At 37.7% G+C, this 18,453-nt stretch overlaps 1 protein-coding gene across 2 annotated transcripts in view; it reads left to right on the forward strand.

Annotated features, from left to right (window-relative positions):
* CCNYL1 (cyclin Y like 1) overlaps positions 1 to 15,129 on the forward strand; it is a 33,639-nt gene extending 18,510 nt beyond the window's left edge. Inside the window, exons 5-11 of one of the 2 annotated variants that reach the window (XR_014028567.1) lie at positions 2,399 to 2,434; positions 4,592 to 4,643; positions 5,291 to 5,410; positions 8,756 to 8,922; positions 12,754 to 12,916; positions 13,553 to 13,886; positions 14,065 to 15,129. Coding sequence is in view for 1 of the 2 variants with exons in the window: in XM_081344590.1 (XP_081200716.1) it covers positions 2,399 to 2,434; positions 4,592 to 4,643; positions 5,291 to 5,410; positions 8,756 to 8,922; positions 12,754 to 12,916; positions 13,553 to 13,669 (655 nt within the window). In the remaining variant the exon portion in view is untranslated. Of the gene's footprint in view, positions 1 to 2,398; positions 2,435 to 4,591; positions 4,644 to 5,290; positions 5,411 to 8,755; positions 8,923 to 12,753; positions 12,917 to 13,552 lie in introns of both variants that reach the window. The other variant, XM_081344590.1, reaches the window with a different exon arrangement.
* The last annotated feature ends 3,324 nt before the right edge of the window (positions 15,130 to 18,453 follow it).

Raw genomic sequence — 18,453 nt, forward strand, 5'->3', positions numbered from 1 at the left:
AAATTTGGGAAGTGGGGATACAGCTAATATTTTATTCCCCCCACCTTGAGTTCTAATCCTGAGTTCTGAGGACTAGAACTCAGTATCTAATCCAATACTGAGTTCTAATCCTATTGTTCCTATTCTTATCTTTGACCATCTTCAAAGATATGTATCATTGTTGATTTGTAACCTTACGATATTTAATTCAGAACAGTACTTTCTTGGCTGAAATTCGTTAAATATCCTCAGATTTTGGGGAAGAGATTATTAGCTCATAGTTTAGAAGAAATTCAAGTTTTGCTTTAAATACCTGAACTTTACAGTAGTCTAAGCAAGTAGAATCCTGCAGTGCAGAGAAAACAGGACTAGTATAGTTAATTCTGAACCCAAACAAAGGCCCATTTTGTATAAGATCAACTCATTTAAATACTATTGATATTACAGATAGACCTCTTTCAACAACTGTTCAAAGTTATGGTGGTACTGAATGAGAAGATTTATGACCAATTCTCATAATTGAAGCCATTGCAGTGCCCCCATGGTCATGTTATGATTTGGATTCTTATCAGCTCACAATTATGATGGTCCCTATTGATTCCTCCCGTATTTGTGACCTTCCCTGCCAGCTTCCAACAGGCAGAGTCAACTTGGGCGGGGGGGGGGGGGAGTTGAAGCTGTGCAGGATTTTACCTGATGGCCACAACTGGAACTGCCTTTGTAAATCAGCACAGTCATATGACACCATGCTTTACAGCTGCATCACTTGGTGAAGGAGTTGCCTGTCCCACTTGTTAAGCGAGGAGTACCTGCATATTTTGTATTGTATTGTATTATATTTATTAAAAATATATAGCAGTACATTTATAATAAATAATCTATGAGAATATGAAGAAGAGAGCCAGTTTAGTCTAGTGGTTTAGGCATCAGCCTAGAAGCCAAGAGACTGTGCATTCTAGTTCTGCCTTGGGCAGGAAAGATGGCTGGGTGTTTTAGGCCAGTCACTCTCTCCCAGCCTAGCTCGCTTCACAGAGTTGTTTTGGGGAAAATACGAGGAGGGAGGAATATTGGTATATTTGCTACCTTGAGCTGTATATGAAAAAAAGAATAAAAATCTAAAAAAAAGACAAAGGAATGTGTCAGAAATATCCCTAGTATTAACTGAAATAACTGCTAAAGCTTGGAACTAAGACACTTTTAAGTGTAATTTGTAAAGCATATCAGTTATGATGTACTTGAAGGATGATGCATCTGAGTCTCAACTATCAACGTAGCAACATTTAGGGTGGGGGGGGAAGATTGGAGTTTATTCTCCTTTTTAAGTTCAACCCAGTTTAAGTTTTGTTTATGAATGCCTTATACTGTTCGTTGACCTTTGTCAACCTGGCAGGACAATCCATGCAAATTGATTTAGCCCTTTGCAGGGAGGTCCTATCATGTTCAAAGTGAATTGGAGTCAGGCTGTGCCTAAATCAAGTGAACGAAATGAAGTTAAATTAACTCCCTTTCTAAATTTTATTCTTCGAATATTACCTCTGACAAATTCAATAAATTATAATTATTAATAATTTGGAGCTTTTGAATTGGGGAGATTAGAGAATTAAGGTGAATGTACATGTCCCAGGATAAGCTCCAGGATCCAATCTGGCTCGATCACCTGGGACTAGAGGCTTTGTCTTCCGAGCTTTGGGACTCTTATACTGGAGTCCCCATCCTCTCAGGAGGACTTCAATCTTCTAGAGAGAGGCTCCCTGAGGGGATGGGGGCTCCAGCACAAGCCTGAAAGCCTCTGGTCCCAGGTGACCGACCCGGCTCAGATCCTGCAGATTAGATAATTGCTCTGCTCAATGAATGCTCAATTCGTAACTTCACTGAGATACTTTGAGCCTCGGATCTGATTGCTTTGAGGCCACTCAATTAAGGCACTCTTTCCGCCACTTAATGTACCCTGGAGCACACGCTGATATCCACAACAGTTATTTAGACCAGACATGTGAAACTTGCGACGTCACGTGACATCGCGCAACGTTCGGAGCTTTTTCTCCATTGCCAGCAATGGGGTGGGCGCGGTTTCCTGCTGATGCATCCGGCCCGTGGGCCGGCAGTTTGACACTGCTGATTTAGACTCTTGGTGCTTTGACTGTATCAAGATTCATGCTTGTTCACAGTTTTATATTGGCCCTTATTTGGAATAGGATAATTTTTAACCTTCTATAAACATCTATTAAATCTGGACGTGTACAATATTCTGTTCTAAACCAATACTTTAGAATTTAAAGTGAAATGAGGACATGGGAAACGGGAGAGAACTAAAGTTCAAACATGATGTGGGGTTTTAAAATGTTATTTATCTAACAAATTATGTATCAAAATTACATTCATAGCTTTGCTTCTAATTAAATGACTCTCTTCTTTTCAGTGTTACTTTAGCAATATACTATCACATAAAGAACAGGTGAGCGTTTCTAAAATTTCTTGTTTGAAATTGCTTGTAATGATCATGTTTGTAACTCCTTGTAAAGATGCAGTCTAATTTTGAGCTATGACTGATATGTTGGCCTGTTTTGGTTATATTGGGATTCCCATAAAAAGATTTACTTTTTTCCCATTTTTAAAAATTATTTTTAACTGTGGGAATAGTTTATAGTAACTTTATTATGGTAATGTAGTGTATTTTGGTATTTTATCTATATTTTGTACTGATCAAAAAGAATAATAATTTCAAACAATATTGGATTTCCATGGTGGAATAACTTGAGATGAGCTAATGCCTAAAGATAGGAAGAAGGACATACTTTGAGAAAATGTAAAACTCTTAAGACTTTTGAGTAAGGTATCATCTTACAGTAACCTAGATTTTAAGATACAAAAATCCAACATTTTGCTTTTTTCAAATGAATTTGAAAAGTGAATGCTAAGTACCTGTAAATGGCTAAGATGAAGTATATGCATGTCCTCAATTGTGGTACCTCCGGAGGTATGGACCAACCCATTTAGGAAGTGTTTACTTGGGAATTAGAATTGAAGGAAAGGCTGATGGACTGATCATCATCTATACAATGCACTTATTAAATTAGGTGTTCTTTATGTAAATGAAAGATTAATTAAAGAATATATGTAGTACACATACATATAATTGATCTTATAAACTTAGGTATTTCACAATTGCTTACTGAAAATAAAATACTGTATTTAAATCTGTCCAATATCCGGACTTTCCTTCAATATTTCAATCAAAGGTATTATTTTTGTTTGCCCCTTTGTTATTGTGAGAGTGGACTGGGAGCATCAGCTGGAATGGGACAAGACCACAAAGAAGAACAACATGTGGTCTGTTCAGTTTCCAATAGTCTTATAATAACCTTACAAAGCATATTTTAAAGAAATAATGTTTAGAGGTTTAAACAGAAGGAAGAACGTATGCAAAATTGCACATGCAGTGGGTGATAGATGTAAAGTCTGGTTCTTAAAATGAAATACAATAAAACAGTAACATGGCTTATGGAAGAGAGGAAGAAATATGTCTGGGAAATTTGATTTAATCTTTCTCATGTTTATTTAAATGATGCTATTGTAAATTAGTTGACATTCTCCTTGCTGAATTTCACTCCTTAAATAATGGAGAATTGGCTGTAAAAACCTATGAGATGGAAGCCATTGAATAAAAATGTTGCGTACTGGTTGCCCTGAACCTTTTTCAAAAGACTTTCTTTATTTGAAGATAGTTATCTGGCATCTTTTGTACACATAGCAGCTGCATAAGTGGGGAAGAAAAGCTGGATATTATGGATATTCCTTAAGTCATTGTTCCATTGTAGAATGTTGCAGATGCTCCCATAGGAGTGAAGGGGGTTCCTTAAATATAGGCTACACAGTAACTCATCAGGTCTAGCTCTGGGTTATCTGGGTTAGTGTAGGGCTTGTATTCTTCACAAATTAAGAGAAAAGACTGAGGCTCTAAAATGTCTTCACAAGAAGCATTTTGAGCTTGGATGTTTATGCCCCTTATGGTGGCTTTTACACCTTGGTTTTGACTATGTATCAAATTTGCTCACATGAGATTTTGGCTACTTCCTCTCCAGATTTGCAAAATAAGCTGCAAAACTGTAGTTAGGTTCATCCAAAATGGAGACTGAACCTGATGGAAAAAGTAGTTGCAAAAGCTTTGAGGCCATCTAAAAGAAAATCAGAACTCTAACACAGTCTGATCACATGATCCTAGAAGTCTGCAGGTGACTGATTTCCTTTGGAAGGTTTTCACCCATCGAACTCTTGTTTTCTTTTCTTTCATTAACTGGCTAATATATATATATAGAGAGAGAGCGCAGAGTTGCATTATATATCATCCTTTAGGTTACAGCCATGTTTCCGTGTTCTATACTTCTAAATCCTGTTCGAAAACCAAGGCCTCATGTAAACTCTTAACCTGATCAAAAGTAACAAGTATAATAACTAACATTGAAAGCTAGGAAGTATACATTTTATTATATTTGCTTTAAATATTTAGGTTTTAACAGCAAAATGAGAAGGTGATGGAGAAAAAATATAGTGCCTTGGCAAGAGTTTATCAAGCTTTACTAATTCCACTGGCATTCCTATTTGTTTGTTGCAGGGATTCAGATAGATCACTGGATATTTTTGATGAAAAATCACATCCACTCACGGTAAATCAATTTGTTTTTATATTCATAGTCTCACTTGATTTTTTGAATATTTTAATCCTTTATTTCTGAAATGTTAATACTTTTTCCGTTTATAAGCCAAATCAAGATTGCAAGAAAAGTGAAGTTGGATTTTTAGCTTTCTTTCTCCTGATGTGCAAAGAAGCATTTTAGTCTAAACATATCCAGATAGACGTTTGACCTCCTGAATTTTAAGACATACTGCAGAGTAGCATCCTTGGACCTTTGATTCTGTTCTTGATTCCAGTATATCCTCTTACAGAAGGCTAAAAGCATAGCTTTAATTACATTGAGAAAATTTCAGTCTTTCTGTAATCCTTGTCTGAAAAGAAGTCAAACATGCAAATAAAGCAGCTTACCCATATTTCTTAACCTCCTTAAATTCTATTAGAATACACACACACACACACACACACACACACACACATGTCTGTGTGTACACACAGGCATCTATATTGTATTCTATGTTCTATTTTTCTTAAAAATGAGACATTGAGGTATCTTCCTGCTGTAGTAAGCAGGACATGAATATGAGCTTCAACAGTATAATTCTTTATGTTTGCTCAGTACTCAGTCCAACTATTTTTAATAGCATTTTTAAAGTACTTCCAAATTATGTCATGTTTCAGCGAGAAGAGGTTCCAGAAGACTACTGTAAGCATGATCCTGATCACAAACACATTTATCGCTTTGTTCGTACCCTTTTTAGTGCAGCACAGCTGACAGCTGAATGTGCAATAGTGACTCTGGTAAGTCTTGCTTAATTATGATTGTCTTGCATTTAATTAAAGATGTCGTATACTGTCAGCATTAAATGACAGTATAAATGAAATGAATTCCAGCCTGAACCATATCTCAACATTAAAGATGCTGCTGTCGTGGGAAGGAGGCAATGGCCAGCCACTTAACAAAGACCTTGCCACAAAAACTGAAGGGACTAGTCTAGAATCAGATACAATTAAATAAAAAAAGTTGCATCATGTGTGAAATAGATGCTTATGGCTGTAGGGAATTTATTTGGGAGGTATCTACTCAAGATCTTTCACAAATCTAGGTAAATAGTTCGTCTTTTTTATGCTAGTGCTTTAGAGTATAGTAGTTGTTTTGATGTTGAAACAACATCAATGTAATCTTAATGTAATCTTTGTTCTACATTCTGGATGTCTGCAGGTAGAAAATTCTGTATGATGGTGTTATCTCTTACAACAAAATTACCCATGCCTTGTGTGGCCCTACAGAAAAATTATTTCATTATGGCATTGGTGGGTCGTACTCCATTTGCAGTTTCTGCTCTTATATGGGAATTCTTCTAAAAGAGTTATAACTATACAAAAAATAAATTCTTGTAGTCTCAAATACGTGTTTAAAATGTTTCTGCCACTATTTGGCAGTATTTTATCACCAAAACAGCAAGATTTGGTAATAGGCAAAGGGTGATAAGAAGGTAGACTGCTTAACGCATCTTACTGTTATAAAAGTGCCTGTTGTGGAAGTTGCAGGCTTTTCAGCTGAGGGGGTGTGTTTTTGTCTCATAAACATACTAAAAGAGGGGAAAAAACATGTTCCTGCCTAGTTGGTATTTGTTCTAATCTTTTTTAAACTTCAGATTTAATTTTAAGGAAGAAGAAACTACACTGTGTGCATAATTATTAGGCAAGTGAGTATTTTGACCATATCAACATTTTCATGCATATTGTCCGCCTCCAAGCTATATAAACTTGAATGCTTAGTGGATATAAGCATATCCTGATGTGTATTTGTGTAATGAGGGAGGTGTGGCCTAAGGAGATCAACACCCCATATCAAGGTGTGCATAATTATTAGGCAGCTTCTTTTCCTCAGGCAAAATGGGCCAAAAAAGAGATTTAACTCTTTCTGAAAAGTCAAAAAATGTAAAAAGTGTTTCAGAGGGATGCAGTACTCTTGAAATTGCTAAAATATTGGGCATAATCCCAGAACCATCAAACATTTTGTTGCAAATAGTCAACAGGGTTACAAAAAACGTGCTGAGAAAAAAAGACTCACATTAAATGCCAAAGATTTGAGAAGAATCAAACGTGAAGCTACCAGGAACCCATTATCCTCCAATGCTGTCATATTCCATAACTGCAACCTACCTGGAGTGCCCAGACGTACAAGCTGTTCAGTGCTCAGAGACATGGCCAACGCAAGGAAGGCTGAAATCCAACCACCACTGAACAAGACACATAAGTTGACCAGGCCAAGAAATATCTGAACATAGATTTTTCAAAAATTTTATGGACTGATGAGATGAGAGTGACTCTTGACGGACCAGATGGATGGGCCTGTGGCTGGATCAGAGCTCCACTTCGACTCAGATGCTAGCAAGGTGGAGGTGTGGTACTGGTATGGGCTGGTATTATTAAAGTTGAGCTATTTGGACCTTTTCAGGTTGAAGATGGACTCAAACTCAACTCCCAAACCTACTGCCAGTTTTTAGAAGACACCTTCTTCAAGCAGTGGTACAGGAAAAGCCTGCATCTTTCAAGAAGACCATTATTTTTATGCAGGACAATGCTCCATTGCATGCATCAAAGTACTCCACCGTGTGGCTAGTTGGTAAAGGTGAAAGAATAATGACATGGCCCCCTTCCTCACCTGACCTAAACCCTATTGAGAACTTGTGGGCCCTGCTTAAATGGGAGATTTATGGCGAAGGAAAACAGAACACCTCTGAACAGGGTCTGTTGCACAAAACGTTGATTGTCAGCAGATCAAGAAACTGTCACTGATTTTTTTTAAACTGTCAGAAGTGTTTATTTGTACATTTTGAGTTTTGTTTATTCTCACTTTAATAGATGCAAATAAACAAGTGAGATGGACAAATTTTCATTTTTCATTTAGTTGCATAATTCTGCACGCTAATAGTTGCCCAATAATTGTGCACACATAGATATTCTCCTAAGAAAGCCAAAATCTCACTTTTACTTTCCTAAATATTCAATTTGAGATTTATTAACATTTTGGATAGAGCACTGTGGTTATTCAATAAGAAAATTAATTCCCCAAAATACAACTTGCCTAATAATTGTGCACACAGTGTATATAATTAAAATAATTATCTTTTAGGAAATGAGGAAAACTTTTAGCAATGTAAAAATGTCTACAGGAAAGTCTCATGACAGTAACTTCCTATAAGCCTGGTTGAGATCACTTCCTCTGTTCATTACCTTGCCCTTTCAGTGGAACAACAAACATCATAAGTTGAACTCAGTGGAGTCTAAAGTCTTGGACATACAGAATATACAGTGAATCCAGGAAGTGACAGGCAGAGAGCACTAATACTCAGCCACATAAGTCTTCTTTCAGTTAATTCTTGGCAGCTATGGATGTCCCTGTACATTTTCTTGGCCTCAGTACAGAAGTGGTTGAACACTGATTTCTTCTAGACTCCTGTCAGTTTCCCAGTCTGACTACCTATCCTGGGATCTGTGAAGGTCTCCTGTCCAAGTATTAAAACAGTCTGTCCTGCTTTAGTTATGAGCACAGAGTCAGCCAGGTGATGGCACCTGCTGAAGTAATTAGTTCTGGCATCTTTAAAACAAGCATTTGTTTATTTAAAAAAACATTGAAACAATTTTCTGTCTAGAATGAAGTTGATTATGTGTGCTATTCAGTTTAAAATCAAAGTTCTGATGCATATGGGTTAGAATTTCAGTTGAGTCGCTTTTCTTTAGAAAGAATATTGGAAATATCAGTAAAGAATAATGATGTGCAACGGCAGGGGGAAGTCTGAGCAGCATGTTGGTATCCATTCTCTCTCTGACACTTTTGCCTTTCTCTTCCCACCCAAGAAGCTGCTGCAGAAAGCTACATCAGATCTGCCATAGAGCTGAGCTGCTTACTCGCAGTGTACACTTGAAATTAGGTGGAAGCCATGGTGACTCACCCAGTGTAGGCAAACAGTATTGAAAAATACACTTTTGAGATTTTCCTTATCTGTGTCGTCCACAAAGAAAGTATGAGAGCCACTTCTTACAGCCATAGGTTGCAACAGACTTCCGGTTAAGAGGCAATGTAAGAAGCTAGAAAGTATGAATCATTGAAAACGTGCAAATGTTCTTTATTTTCAGGTTTACTTAGAAAGACTCTTGACCTATGCAGAGATTGACATCTGTCCAAGTAACTGGAAGAGGATAGTCCTAGGTGCTATATTGCTGGCTTCTAAAGTGTGGGATGATCAAGCTGTGTGGAATGTGGATTACTGCCAAATCCTGAAGGATATTACAGTGGAAGACATGTAAGCTAGCAAATTTAGTTGAAATTGCTTGCCCGTGTTTTTTCCAGGTTGTATGTTTTTAATATTTTTTTCTTTACATAAAAATATCTTATCCTATCTATACTGTATAGATAATGCATTCTAAAATTGTAGCTAGGTATCCAACATCCTTGATGAAGTTTATTACTTGAACATCCCCAAAATTCAATTCATCGGGATTTGCTCTGCTTCTCAGATAATACATTTCTCTCTTCCTCACCATTTTTGTAACATGTTTTCTTCATGTTTATGCCTTTGCTAATTGACAAAAAGAAAAATTGAAGGTAATATAAAATAATTTTAAAATATTGATTGATAAAAGGAAATAGTGGATTCGTTATACTGAAACAACTTTTGTTGTTTTTTTTAAAGAAGGGAGGAGCAGAGGGATAGTTTAGTGATAGAATCTCTAAAATAAAATCTACTGCAGGGAAAAGCCAACTTTTAGGAGGTCATTCTCACATGTTTGTCTCCTGACATTTTAGAAAGGCTGCAGGAAGCAGTGACAATATTATTGGAAGGAAGGGAGCTTTTCCTTTGGTTTTTTCAAAAAAAAATTGGGAGAGGGATTTAAGAACATAAATGGAAGTGGCTCTCATCTTAAAACTCCAAAAATTTCTGAGTTTTGGAGAGATAATAGTGGCCTTAAAGGGAGATGTTCTTTGACAACATGATTCTACTTTCATACAAATTATGTTTGATCACATAATCAAACCCTTTGGTCTACTACCCCACTCGGAGCAAACTACAAAAAACTTCTCCTGAACCAGTGAAATTAATCTTTACTGGTACTTCAAATGTGTATCTTAATTTGAATCAGTCTCAAGTGATTTTCATCAGCCTACAATTATTCATGTAGTGGCTAAGTGGTGTTTGTTCATATAGCAAGACATTGCTTTTCTGCACTGCACTGTAAACCTGTGGTAGTAACTTCATCCAAACATGTAAGATCCACTTGTAAGCACTTTTGAGGGATCACAGAAATCAAAACATTTTGCGATTTTGTGTTCAAGCATCACCGCAGGCATGTGAAGAATTCTGCTTTTCAGTCATTAACTTGACAGGATAGAATTTCTGTAGCTTTGCTTGAATAAATCTAGCATTTAAACTGCAGTGTGGGATGGGATTTCTAATAGAAGACTATTTTATCAAGCCGCAGTCCTCCTGAATTGTCCTGTCCAGTGGGATACTTCATTTAGGGTATGGATGGAAGCTTCTAGAATGATTCTCTTCAAGCTAAATTGCTATATACACTAGTGTGATTGGGGACAAGTGGGAGGAAACATGCTGGATTATACAGTAATAGAGTTCCCAACCTTTCTGGCTTTGCAGCCAGCAATGGGGGAAAGGGGATTCGCTCGCCTGCTGCTCACGCATGGAGGGATGCGCATGTCCTCACCCGCCATTTCCACAGCCCGGTTGCAAACAACTCACAGCCCATTAGTGGGCTGCGATACAGAGGTTGGGGACCCCTGCAGTAATGTACTGGAGACTGGGCCTGGTGTATTTTTTCATCACTTCTCAGGAAAATATATTCATACACATGACATACATACACATTGTCACATACGTGTGACAATACACGTAATATATAGCATGCAAACGAAGAAGAGATGGGATGGGGAATGAGTATTTGAAGGTTGGTAGATTTGAAGGAGGTAGATTTGGGGTGAAAAAGTTATAACTTGACTAACAAAATTATGCATCAGAACTATCCTTGTACACTGTACGTTATTTCTGATTTTGCAGCAAGAAATATAAAATTAGGAAATTGATGCAAATGTATGTACCTCTGATATATAGATCTTTAGTGGACTATCTTAATAAGAATAGAGAGGAATACATTTAGTTAATTGCTAATTCTGTAGATTACAGTGGGTGTAAAAAGGGAGCCTGCTATTGAATTGCACATCATAGGAATAAAACAACAAGGTCCTTTCTTGTTTTCCTAGGCTTTAAACCTATTAATAGAGTTGTTATCTGACAAAACTATTGTATTTTTTCACAATTAAAATGTATTAGCAAGTCTTGAACAAAGGGGATAAATGAAGTCCTGATGAGATGATCATCAAAACATCATCTGATTTGCATTTCTATAAGCTTTATGACCATATGAACAGGAAATTAATTCTGGCAGTAGATTTAATGGGATTGCAATCTATCTTCTAAAAGCAAGCCACACAAAGCTCCTATTCTCACCATGAGTAGCATCTAGGTGATTGATTCTGCTTTATTTTCAGTCCCTAGAAAAATAGTTAAATATGAAAAATTATTTTTCCATCCTCTTGTAGGTCATTGAGAAATGGATATTTTGATATATTCAAGGTTCTAGTTGTGAATTCTGCGAGTTTGAGATCTAGCTCCATCGTTTGTGCTGATAGACACTAGCTTTTTTGCATGCTTATGCACCAAAACCTACCCACAACATGCCTCTTGTGCACTCCCTGGCACCCTAACACACACTCCCTGCTTTGCACCTCTCAGGATTCCCCTTGCCTACCCTCTCCAGCCCTTCCTCATGGAATGGGGCAGCTTGCCATAGCCAACTCACCACAGGCAGCAAACCCCAGGACAACTCACTGTGGGACAATTTTAACAGTTCAATTATTTAAAAAATCATTTTAATTTTTGTCATTCACATTTCGTTCTGTCCCTCCTTTTGCATCCTTTCTTTAATGATTCTATTCCACCATTTCTTTGATATTAGTGTAACTGCTGGCCATGATGAGTTGGCTGTGGCTAGCTGGCCGCAACGAATTGTCATAGACCCCTCCTTCATACCCTCCTGCTCCCTCCGTCATTCAGCAGCCACTTACCTGCTTGCTGGCTTGGGATTTGCAGTTTTCTGACTTAATTTATACACTGACTTATGGCTGTGGGAAGATGGCAAGAAGTTGCCTGGCCTAATGACCGTGGGATTTGGTTAAGGATGACGGCCATTGCTATTGCCATTGCTAAACAGTGCAGTTGGGTTTTATGACTGCATCGCTTAGCAACAGAAATAGCAGGCCAAATTGCCGTTTCAAGACTACCTGTATTATCTCCCTGTTCATTTTAAAATATTGTATGAATTTGGGTAGTCAGTGATGCCTTAGATTGCTTGTGTTTTCTGGATCTGTCCATCCTGAGAAGTGCTAACCTACAGATATGAATATATAGGATGGATTTTGCCAAAATAAGCACCAGTAAAAAAAAAATCCCCCTTGCCAGCTAAGGTTGATAAGGTAATCTCTTAGGGAGTTTCAGGACAGAAAGCTCCTTTGCCTATCTAAATCTCTTTGCTTATTTATTTATTTGTGGAGATGAATCCGTGTTGCTTCAAGAGGCTTTATACACCAAAATAATAGCAGCAGCTCTTCAGAGATCCATTTGTTGCCGTGGTGATACGCCTACTTCTTTTGTTGGCCCTCTCCTACTTCAGCATACCCCTTTCCTGTTATGAATCTGGTGAAAATGCCTGCAAGTTCTTCAGAGCTAATCAACAAGCACCATCCTTCTTTTCATCTGATAACTATAGTGCAGGTTCTTGTAAGAATAAGAATGTAGTATGAATTGTGTAAAGCTGGGCTTATGGAACTCTAATAAAGAAAAGGGCATCCACAGAGTGAATATATGGCAGAATGTAATCTTTTTCATGAGTTGAAAATACCAGAATTCAAATAGCGTTCTGCCTCTAACTATTCTATTCCTTTAAAAATGCTTAGGCTCTACATCGGCACTTTTTTTTTTACCAAAAGCTGGGTGGGTACTTTGTTTTGCCTTTAGCCAAAGGCCCTGATCCTGTGTTTCTGTCATCCTCTTCTTTTCCCCCAGGAATGAGATGGAAAGACACTTTTTGGAGCTGCTGCAGTTCAATATCAATGTTCCTGCCAGTGTTTATGCCAAATACTACTTTGACCTACGCTCCTTAGCAGATGACAACAACCTGTGCTTTCCGCTGGAGCCCCTTAGTAAAGAGCGAGCACAGAAATTAGAGGTAAGAGTGTGAGACTTTTGTGCAGGGCAGTTAGCTTGTATAATAGCAGTTTTTGTGGCTGTTGATTACTCTAGTGTCACGAAGCTTTTGGGACTTTGTTTAACATCTTAGTTAAGGAAATGGTTGATAAAGAGATAATCCATTCTGAGGACAGGTGTGCATCCTGTTTCCTGCAGAAAAGGCTAGGAATGAGCACTAGAGATTTAGAGTTTTTCATACTTAAAAATATTAGCTAGCAACTTTGATGCTCTCTACATTTACCATTTTTGAGGCTGTAATTCTCCAGGTTAGCATCAAAATTCAAAGGACCTGTGAAGTGTGCAACTTAAATCTCATTACACATAACCAGTTGATGAATCTATACATTTTAGGGAGACTTTAATACGTTTATAATAAAGACTTCACGTGTCTGTTGAGACCTTAGTCCTATTATATGTAATAATAACTTGCTCCCAGTTAAGTGTACATAACTTTCTGGTTATTTGATTATTTTTTGCAGGGGGAAAATGTTAATACAAGCATAAGGTGTTTTAAAAGGCCATTATAGTTGCTGGTGAAGACATAGGTGATGCAACTATATTAATGCCAGTTCAGAATCTTTCTGGCTCCGATAACACTAAAACAAATGTTTTGTAGGCTATCTCCCGGCTGTGTGAGGACAAATACAAAGACTTGTCAAAAGCTGCTATGAGACGGTCCTTCAGTGCTGATAACTTAGTTGGCATTCACCGTTCTAACGCCATCCTCTCTTGATCAAGAAGGAAAGCTACAACACTGGCACCAGCATCCTTACAAGTGGAATAACACCTTCACTCCAAGTTCACCAGTCAACAGTGATTGTGTCTTCCACATGGAGGACAGGGTGAGCAAATAAGCCAAGGAAGTTCAGAGCCGGAGGAGGAGTTTAATTCCACAGGGAAGAAAAGATGGAATTGTTGTCAAAGGGGCACACTCCCTTTAAAATCCAGAGGTGCAGAAACTTTTAATTGGTCTTTTTTCCCTTTTCTCCTCACTAATCTCCTCTATCCACAGATGTTTGCTTACTATGTAGGCCTATAGCTGTGAACTCTGCATTTTAAATAATGACTAGTTTTAAAACTTAGACTTTGAACATTAACAAAATAGTCACAATGTTCTTTCCTCTTCAGTAATCCAGGACCCAACTGCAGTTGCCTTTCCAAGTCAGTGCAACAACCTTCATGCTAATACGGCGAAACGTCACTCTGGAACTGATGCCGTGGCATTAGCAAGCAAAGATTTCTGTCCCCTGTCCTCCTTCAGTATGCACACTTCAAACTTCCCTAGTTATTGGTACACTGGTGGTCAATTTGGGACAAGGAGTTGCTGAGTAGTATATGCTAGGGGTAAACAAAATCTCTTCATTTGAGATTGTCGCGGCAAAAGGAAATGTTAGGTAGAGGAGCAAAGGAGTGATGTTCTATATTTGCTAGTAAGTAAACAAGTGGTTCAGGGTCTATTTCTTGTCAGTTTTGGTGCATCTTATTTACTCCTAGTTAAGTTGTGGAAGAGACAGAATTCATAATACACTTTCTTTCCTTGAAGGCTGAATAGAATTGCCCTGAAATCCCTAACAAATGTATTGACTTGGTGATGAGCTACTCGGCTAAATTCTTCCACTACAAACAGTAAATATGTAACTGCTTTTATTATATGCTTCCAACTAGCTTTAAATTCCACTGTCACAATCTGGTCCTGATGAGGGAGACAACGGTTGTTCTCAGTTCATAAAATGGATTATTTTTTCCTTAGAAACCTAGCATTTAATTATCTTTGTTCTGAAGTAAAATTATATTGGCTTTTCCTAAATACTAAATTTTCTCTTTAAGAACAGAAATTCAAAATAAATAAAATTGTTCTTTTAAGAACAGAAGACATATTCTCAATTACAGGCCTTCACAGTTCTGGGTCACAATATCTAAGTGGTTTGTACTTTAAAACATCCCACTGGACAGTGCTTCTTACAGTTTTGACCTTTTTTGTCTATTTAATTATGAACCAAGCTTGCTTCTTGAGTGTTCAGCAGCACTCAAATTGTTAGTCTCATTACAGTATTTTAATCTACCAGCCCCAGTCTGTGGCATCAGGTATTGATTTTAATTCAATTTTGAAATAAATGCTACATCTTCAGGTGGCTTTCCTTTGTCATGTTTGTATTAAAAAAAGAAGCTAATAATAAACTCTATTTTAATTAAGCTAAGGTGTTCTTTGTTTGCTTTACATTTCCCCCCTCAAGGTACATATACACCAAAACACTGAATGCCTTGTTACTTGCCACAGCAGGACTCGGCTGCCCTTGTTTCTGTGTATCCTGGGCTCCTTGCTCTGAACCAGGCAGGCAATCCTTCGGCCTGCTCCTCTGCTGCAGCGCCTGCTAGATTTCATTGATATTATTTCATTTTTTCAATAGTTAAGACTTTCAGAGTGGCTTATGTAGACTTGAAAACATAATATAATGTTAAAATAAGGATGCAACAGCTGTACAGTAAAGCAGAGAAACCAGAAAAGATTGGAAGAGCCTGTAAAAAAAAATCTTCATGTGATTCAAAAAACATGGCAGGGTCAGCAGACTCGTCCTGTTCCGTAAGGCAGGCACTGCTACCATTTTCTCCACTCCATTTTGTTTTCCTTTGAAGTGGAAGTATGTAGTATGTGGATGGAAAATTGGAAAGCCACTCTGTTGCCACTTCTGTAACACTTCAACCTCAACACACATTTTTCTAGGATTGTAGGACTTCTGGGCAGCCCTAGCAAAAAAGAGCAGCTTCTTCAAGGAGCTGCTGACAGATGCCACGAGCATGCCCACGGTAGATTTGAAACACACTCTCCCTTTCACATCCAAATACTGCACAGCTGTACTGTGAAGGCAAGATTTTAATATTTTTAAATGTTGTTGTCCTTATTTTATTGGGAAACCCATGAAGCAGAAAAAATACAGGGAAGCTAAAGTGTTTTTAGTTGAAAATGGGAAGGACGTAGTTAAAAGCAGGAGAAACAGGTATACTATACTATCCAGGCAGTCCTTGACTTACAACCATTCATTTAATGACAATTTGAAGTTGCAACACCACCCAAAAAAGTAATTTATGAGCGTTGCTCACACTTAATAACTGTCACAGCATCCCCTTATGTGATCAGAGTTCGGGCGGGCACTTGGCAACCCACATGTATTTATGATGGTTGAGGCATCCCAAGGTCATGTGCTCACCATTTGTGACCTTCCTAGTTGGCTTCTGACAAGCAAAGTCAATGGAGGAAGCTGGATTCACTTAATGACTTATGATTTACTTACCAGCTCCAGTGATTCATGTAACAACAATGGCAAAACAAGATTGTAAATTTACAACAGTGTTGCTTAGCAATAGAAATTGTGGTCATAAGTTGAGGATTACCTGTATTGTATATAACTTCAGTTAGACTTTCACAGTGGATTCCAGTGTGGTTGGTATCTCTACAATTATATGATGAGAGTCTTCTGATGTGTAATATTCTTTACAGCAATCAGCCCATCATGCACTCACAAATTTCAAAACAAGCTCATTCAAATATGCCCATTTTTCTACATGAAGATAACATTTAAAAGGAATACAACCTCAAGCAGCCGTTCATATGTGCTTGGAGTTCAATAATAAGACGAGATTCAATAGGATTCCAACTCACTTGAGAGTTGCTAAATTACCTTTATATGAGAGTGAGTTTATTTTGTCACCAAGGCAATTCTGTGCTGAAACCTATTGAAATGAATTAGATAAGTAAACATAGGCTTGTGCAATAGAATATATGTTAAGCCTGATGCTGGTCTGTGAACTAATAAAAATTGATCAGTTGATGATTACGCCTGTTCCAGAATAAGCAAATCGTTATCAAGAAAGTGAAGGAATGTGATTCAAAAAATTAAAATAGCTTATGATTATAAGAGACTGGACAGCCATTTGTCTGAAATGGTATAGGGTTGGTTGCCTGAGCAGGGGGTTGGACTAGATGAGCTCCAAGGTCCCTTCCAACTTTGTTATTATTATTATTAGTAGTAGTACCAACAAGGTCATTGACTTCTATAGTCCCCGCATATATTCATTGCTTTGAGACTGTACAAAACAAAATATTCCATGTACTGAAGTTTTGTTCTGAGACTGAAACAGAATGCCTTGCCTTTTGGATTTCGTCCTGAGTTCTTCAAGTCAACCCCTCCCATTGACCCTGGTTCTAAAGATTCTACTACTAAAAAAACCAGCAAGTGACCAGAATGGCAGCAAATCAAAGAAACCGGACTTCTGGTTTTGCGCAGTGGCGACTGGTCATGGACTTGCAGATACTCTGAATCCCCGCAGCTAATTTTGCCCTGCCTGGAGACCCTAAATGGGTGTAAGTCACCCCGGAGATGTGACAAAGAAAGAAGGGTGCTGCAGTGGTTCTGGAACGGCAGTGGCTGTTCCGTTCGACTTGGGGAAAGCCTTCTAACCCGACAGGAGAAAGGCTGGCCGTATTGCATCAACCAGCCCAAGCTACTAGCAACCAAAGTTCAAAAACACTAACCAGCACAACTGTGAACAGCGTGTTTGAAACTGGGTGAGGAATTCGATCTTCTCTTTTCTATTCTACACTTAATTTCCTGGAAAAGATCCCCAAGAAGCAAAATACCTCCAAAAGGGAAGGAGGGGGATTTCCGCCCCACCCTTATACTAATGGAAGCGGGAAATTAACCTTTATGGAGGATCAAAATATATGGAAATGAAAAACAAATAGTTGCTGACACCTAGTGGTGGATGAAGACTATGACAGCTATGACTTTATTAAGTGGCAAAACCTGGGAAAAGCTAATCTGTGTTTGTGACCTTCAAAGTTTTAACAACAAAGAACAGCTGTGACAAAGAAAGACTAATCTGGGCTGTAGACAAAGAGAGTTATAAATTTCAGAAAAAAATTTTTTTGAACTATTTGGATTACAAATATATAATTGGGACTCTAAAGCTATTTGCAGAGAAAAGAAAGGAAGAGAAAAACTCAAATTTTTGGCCATCATGGATCAGAGACATGTAGAAAGAACATATCAAGAAAACAACAACAGAGAAGGAGCAGATAAAACAGATAAATGGATATAGAATTGAGAATAGAGACTTAAAGATGGAACTTTAACAAGGAAACAGATTGGATAAAATGGACTATAGAGATGTCAGGAACATCGGAGAGAAAGGAAATGATAAGAGAAGTGGAGAAAAAGAAAAAGATTTACAACAAACGTGGAAAGGCAGAAGTGCCGTACAAAGACACTTCACCTGATTTACTTTTTATATCTACAGCAACATTTACGAACATACGGAAAAACTTTTTGATTCAGCAAAATACATTGATTAAGAAAAGTATTGGGCAAAGGAAAAAGACTAAAGTGGAAACCAAGAAAATAGATGATGGGATTTACCAGAGAGAATACTTTAAAAAGAAACATTTGTTTGAATATGGTTAAAGAAATAGAAAGGTTTTGGAATATATATGTCATTCTAAGAGGGATGAATTCCCTGAAT

Source organism: Vipera berus (genome assembly GCF_964194415.1).
Source record: "Vipera berus genome assembly, chromosome: 1".
Classification (NCBI taxonomy): domain Eukaryota; kingdom Metazoa; phylum Chordata; class Lepidosauria; order Squamata; family Viperidae; genus Vipera; species Vipera berus.